The sequence below is a fragment of the Hipposideros armiger genome, unplaced genomic scaffold, assembly GCF_001890085.2.
Source record: "Hipposideros armiger isolate ML-2016 unplaced genomic scaffold, ASM189008v1 scaffold_223, whole genome shotgun sequence".
Lineage (NCBI taxonomy): Eukaryota > Metazoa > Chordata > Mammalia > Chiroptera > Hipposideridae > Hipposideros > Hipposideros armiger.
In genome coordinates, this window is record NW_017731573.1 from 1,999,281 (window position 1) to 2,005,280 (window position 6,000).

General features: G+C 39.8%; 1 protein-coding gene across 6 annotated transcripts in view; it reads left to right on the forward strand.

Annotated features, from left to right (window-relative positions):
- The window catches only part of AUTS2 (activator of transcription and developmental regulator AUTS2), a 1,181,390-nt gene that overhangs the window by 567,853 nt on the left and 607,537 nt on the right, over positions 1 to 6,000 (forward strand). For 5 of the 6 annotated variants that reach the window (XM_019654461.1, XM_019654460.1, XM_019654462.1 and 2 more), the window contains exon 4: positions 1,496 to 1,531. The exons of the other annotated variant lie outside the window; for it this stretch is intronic. In XM_019654461.1, the coding sequence (XP_019510006.1) occupies positions 1,496 to 1,531 (36 nt within the window). The remainder of the gene's footprint in view (positions 1 to 1,495; positions 1,532 to 6,000) is intronic. 6 annotated transcript variants of the gene reach the window in all.

Sequence of the window (6,000 nt, forward strand, 5' to 3'; positions counted from 1 at the left end):
GTGAGAGGCTGTCTCCATGACTACTGTGGATCTCCCTACACACCATTTATGGAATCAGGAATGCAGTAGGAGTTTTTTAAACCAGGTCCAGTGTGTGAGATCACACATCTGCTGGCCTTTACTCCCTGAGCTCATCTGAAACATGGTGGCAAAGGAAGTTTTGCTTTGGGAGCTGCATTGGAATGGACGGGAGCACACTACCCTTGTTTGATACGAACGCTGTGTACTTACAGCACTGTACTTCTTTCTCAGAAACAGTTAACATCAAGAAGAATCACACCTATTGCATTTTGTGAGACTCTGAGTTCACCTAAGCCATTTTCCCCTATGCAGTCCCTTCATCCCTTTACATACACATTAACTGAACAGATACTTATTAAATGCATCCCGAGAGCAAGGCGCGGTGCTGAGCTCTGGGGAAGCAAGGACCAGTGCACCACATTGCCCTGCCACGCGCAGTTTGCAGAGCAGGACAGGGTGTTTGGGTGGAGAGCTGGAGGTGAACGGAGTCACTGGCGTCAGAGCGGAAGTCAGGCCTCCTGCAACGGCGACCCCATCAGAGGGGACCTTGCTTGTAGGGGACACGTAGTTGAGACCTACAGGCTGCCTCAGCATCAGCATTCTGTTTGTTTCAAGCTTATTTGGGGCCTCTGTTTTTCACAAAGAGGACACTAAAAGTTAAAGAATTTGTAATGAGATGTTTTAGGAGAAAAAGAAACAAACATATAAACAAGAAAGACTCGCAGGCAAATTTAAAACACAAAGTTTTCTGTTCGCCTTCTTCCTCAAGAAGCGATGCCCTGAGTACCTTTCAGGATTACTGCTTTTAGCCTCCATATGTCAGAACTATGGGAGCTTGGGTTGCTAATTTCTGGGACTTATACAGTGCTTTTCCCTGCTTCCCTTTACCCATACGTTCTCTGCATTTTAGTCTACTAATTATGTTTACAAAATGTCTCCTTTTTTGAAAAGCGCTCTATGTGTACTAACTGGTGCCTTTAGGGAATAAATGGGCACGTAGGTCATCCACTGGAAAAGTCATCCAAACCCATGGGGCTTCTCTTTTCAAGTCAGCCTAGGCGTTTCTTCTCGCTGCCCCTCTGCGGCTGCACAGCTGAGGAGCTGGGGTCCAGGGCATTGAATGTCAGCAAGTCAGGCAGGCGGCCGACGTGTGTCTGCTCAGTCTCAGTGCAGGGCGAAATGCCATCATTAATTCATTACCCAGCTGCCTGTCAAATAAATTGGCAATTACGTCCACCGCAGAAGCTTGGAATTCAGTAAATAGCACGTTAGCATCTCTGAGCTGTTGAGAGATGTAAAGGGGAAAATTAAGCAACACGGTGTTTGTATCAGGAGCAGATGACAAGGGGCAGCATACACTGGCGATGTGATGTAGTGATGAAAAGCTTGCAAAGGGCTGGTAATGAGCTGTGTGGATTGGAACGTGTTAAAAACCATCGCTGATTTTCCACTTTGTCTTTATGCTTTATTGCAGAGTTCAGCTCCTTCCAGCTTGGGAACAGGCTACTTCGTAAGTTTATCTCAACTTCCACATGTGTGCCTTACTACGTCTCTAATGTGTGCTCATTAGAATGTGAAAACATCTGAGAAATCTCCTCTCAGTTCTGAAGAGCAGGCTGATATCCATCCTCTTATTAAGAATTGTTTATTTTTAAAATAAGTAACTTGCTGGGCCCTAGGAATCATCAGTGGGTCTGAGACATCTCTCTGGTTCCCAGCATGTTACCTGGTAGTCGAAGGGGACACAGGGAGACCTGATTGGCTCATGCCACCTTTCCTACATAATTGGTTTCTAGTGAGAAGTGTCGTGTGGAGGATGGAGTTCATATTATTCTTTGAGGTATTTACTCACTTTTAAAATCTCTTGAAGAACTTCCCCACATATATTGGGTTGTCCAAAAAGTCATGACGTATTTTTTTCTGTTTTTCGTTGCAAAAATGCGTCATGACTTTTCCAACAACCCAATATAATATCACTTTTTTTTTTTTTTGGATGAGAGGTGAAGTTTTAATAGATGTTTTCCCTCACAACCTGGGCAGGTGGACTTTATATTTTCTTTCAGCATCATTAGACTCTTAGTAGCAAATATAGATGTATTATTTTCTTTCTAGACTTTTCTCTGTCCTATGGGAGGGGTGGGGATGATGACATACCTTAGGGATTATCACAGTATTTCCCATAGATAAACGGTCACTTCATTTCTTCTATTTATAGCAACTTTACCCTCTTTGGATTCAATAGTCCTTTTTAAGATGTAGAATTACAGCTAGGCCTTCCTTACACACAGGTAACATGGCGTGTAGAGGTTTGCTGTGGTATTTAGAGGAATCGGGTTTGCGTTCTCAATGATGAACCTTGATACACTAATGCCCACTCAGCATTTTCTGGGAAAATAATGAAATCATGAGAATAAAATAAAAGTACAAAATAATTATTGATTCAGTGTAGCACCTTTAAATTTCTTTTCTCTAAAATGCTAATTACTCTGGTTTTCTTTGCCCACACATTTCTTTCCATACATTTACATTAAATAGATGAAAACCAGCATCATTTCATTGAATAATAAGCCTTTTTTAAGGTTGGCAGAAGTGGTATTTTCTAAATGTTGATTTTTTTTGTCTTAATCCGTTGTAGGAGAAAAGGGATAAAGAGTTTTTTGGTACCTGCCTAATACAGTCAGCACACTTATCCTTGCTCTTTATTATGGCTGAATATTCATGCTTGCAGAAACACAGAGGATGCTTCAGCAGTGGAAATAACAGAAGCAATCCCATCTGCCATCTCTTCACACCCGGCTGGATGTGGGTTGAGATGCTCCAAGTAAAATCTGGAGCCTGCCAATATCTGTTCTCTTTCCAAAAGCTACATTCTCCCTCTGTGCTTTCTTCAGCAGAGCAAGGGCCAAAGCCACTAACTTAGCCCTTGATCACTTATAGGCTGAACATTCTCTATTTTTTAAATGTGAGTTTGATCACCCTGAAACAAGAAAGTCATCTCTAGAAACACTGAGAATTTTATTAGACTTTTTGTCAATTTTTCCTAATTCTAGGAATGGTTATTTTTATTCTCTGACAATACATCATTATAAGTAAAGCATCTGCAATTATGAATCTAGAATAATTCTCACACTTACACAATGTCGGATGAGTATAAAAGTCTCTCCTTATTTTGGTAAAATTATTCTTAGTATTACTTTGCTTATATAAGAACATCTATAATATTATTAACTTACATGGAGAAGATACATACCAGGTGCATGTTCAGCTCTCAACTGTGTCAAAAATGTTCTACCTAGAATGTGTTTGCAGTAATGGGTTCATTATATTATATCAAAGTGCAAAACCCATTAATAGGATTGCTAAGTCCTCATCAAGAAGTGTCTCTTGGTTTGGGTTTCCCATCACTGTCACATGTAATACTTAATTTCAGGTCCTGACGTCAACACTGGTGAGTTTCACACTTGTAAGTGGAAATAGTATATTCACAACTCATAGTATTTTCATGGTAGCATATCATTTGCACCGTGCTTTATGATGTGTGATATTATCATAATCTTTACTTACGTCTGTAATGACGGTTCGGCGTCAGGTAAGTAGAATGGTTATATTTTTACTCTACCCTAAATCCTTTCAGCATCCCTCTGAAGTGTGGACTGGGGCAAATAGCCTGCAGTCAATGAGCTATGATACAATTGAACTGTAACGTGGATTCTGGTTTAGGAAAACTGAAGGCATTCACCTATTGGCTTCACCTGGAACTGTTTTCAGAAACACTCTTCCAATTACTCTAACTTCAGAACCTTCTTTTGTTTAGATTTTTAAGTTTCTATGGAGCTTTTATAAACTAAGGTAAAATGCTGATTATCATGTGTGCTAATAAAATAGACACCCGTCCAAGTATATGCACGTACGTGTGCATGCGCACACACATGGCCCTTATCCACATCTGGTATATTCTACTTTCCTTCCGTTCTTTCCACACATCAGTAGTGGTAAGTTTAAGGGTTTGAACAAGACTCCTTTGTTTTTTATCTAGTTGTATTTGTTTGTATCTCCTTGGTTTTGTGTTTCAGAGATGTCGTGTAGGTTTGTCACTTTTCCAATCTATGTATAAGCTGAAGATTTGAGAAATGAGAACAGCAGTTAAAAGCAGTGTTTACAGAAGCATATTGCAAAGAATGCTTAAAGTAGACAAAATAGAGAAGGATTGGAACAAACTTTTCACATTTTGGGGAGCTTTTGAATGATGTGGGTGTTATACACACAGAGACACACACAAATATATATTCATTACATATTCATGCCCAGCTCATATTCTAAATATAAATGGAAGTATAGACTAGTTGGAATCTATTTGGTTTTTTTTTCTTTTTTTTTGGCAAGAGTAGCAAAATGTGCTGGAGTGTGTAAGGTTTTTTCTTTTTTTTAAAATGATAATGCAATGAACTCATTTTCATTTCAATTTAAATGTTTATGGCTATATTCTCTTCTCATACATGTATTTGAAGTTTATTTATTATGCATAGTACATAATCAGCTTAGACACAGAATGATCTGAAGACCAGTGATCTGACCTTGGGCAGGGGATTTGATACCTCTGAGCCTGTTTCATCATGTGTACCTACCTAATAGAGTTGTGAATATTAAATGAGGTGAGATATTTAATGTACACAGAACAACACTCAATATTAGCAGATAATAAATGCTGTCTTCTGTTATTCCCAATGTAGTGTGTGATAGAAAAAAACTTGGTCTCATTAAATGGCTTGTAATGCTGTGATAATAGAGAATAAGTACCAGAAATTAATGATACAAAAATAAGTTTTATAATTTGTCACTGTAGGATAGGAATATTTTATTTTCACTGCAGTCTTCTGGTAGCTTTCTCAGGAGCCTAGGATTTTGTATTAGCAGTGTACACCAATTTACTCGACATGTAAATATAAAACAAATATGGAATTCATTCTCTGTGATCCTCTGTGATCATGATCATGTTGGCATAAACTGTTCTAAAGACTGCATTCAATAATGAACATTGTAGAAGTTTGTTTAATTGGTCTATAAAAGCTATTTATTTTTTTCCTCAGACTTGAGGCATTTAAAGGTGGCTAATAGCTCTTAGGGTTGGACTGGGAGGTTAAGAAAGACCTGTTCGACATATCCAAGTTTTAGGAGATTGTGTCACATGTTTGCTGCTCTCTGACACCAACAGGAAAAGTGGGCCCCAGGAAGCCTGAATGAAGTAACCGAGGGCAGTAGAGTGGGAAGACCAGTGAACACATGTCATGGTTGCCAGTGGTCTGGTGAGTCGGCCTAGGAAAGGCCTGGACTGCTTTACAAGCACTTGATTCCATATGCCAACAGCTGGGACCTACCAGTTGGGTATGGTGGGTGACTTGTCAGGCCGACCTGCATCCCTGCTGTAAGGGAGAAGCCTGCCTTTATTCAGGCCACGTGTCCTGCCTGCCGCTCTGGCTGCTTTTCAGGCTTCTTCTAGGTTTCAATCTAAGTGTCTGAGGCCCATCGTGTCAGATAGCTTGGATCCTGCTTTTGTAAACTCCAGTAACCCAGAGATTTTTCTTCTTGGTTTGCAGCTAATTATTTTCATCCACCTCATTTGGATCATACGTAGCAATGTACATGCTTTAAGATTTTCTAGGAAACCAGCCTACTTCTACCTAGTGACTAAAGCAACCACAGTACATGATGAAGGGAATCGTGTAGAGGCGCACATCTCAGAGTGCCATGTGTGCAGCTGAATTATTTAACAAGTTGCGTGGGTGGTGCTGGGGCCCAGTACTGACCAGTGGCTTTTCTTCCAGAGTCACAGGGTCATAAAGCACCTCAGTTCTTTGCCTTGATCCAAGTTTTTGTGTATAGACCCTTGAAATATCTCCTGTTTTTCTTTGCTATAATTTGTATAACTCTCAAAACTGATTTGTGGTAGTTTGTACAACCATAGTTGCTTTTTTTTTTTTT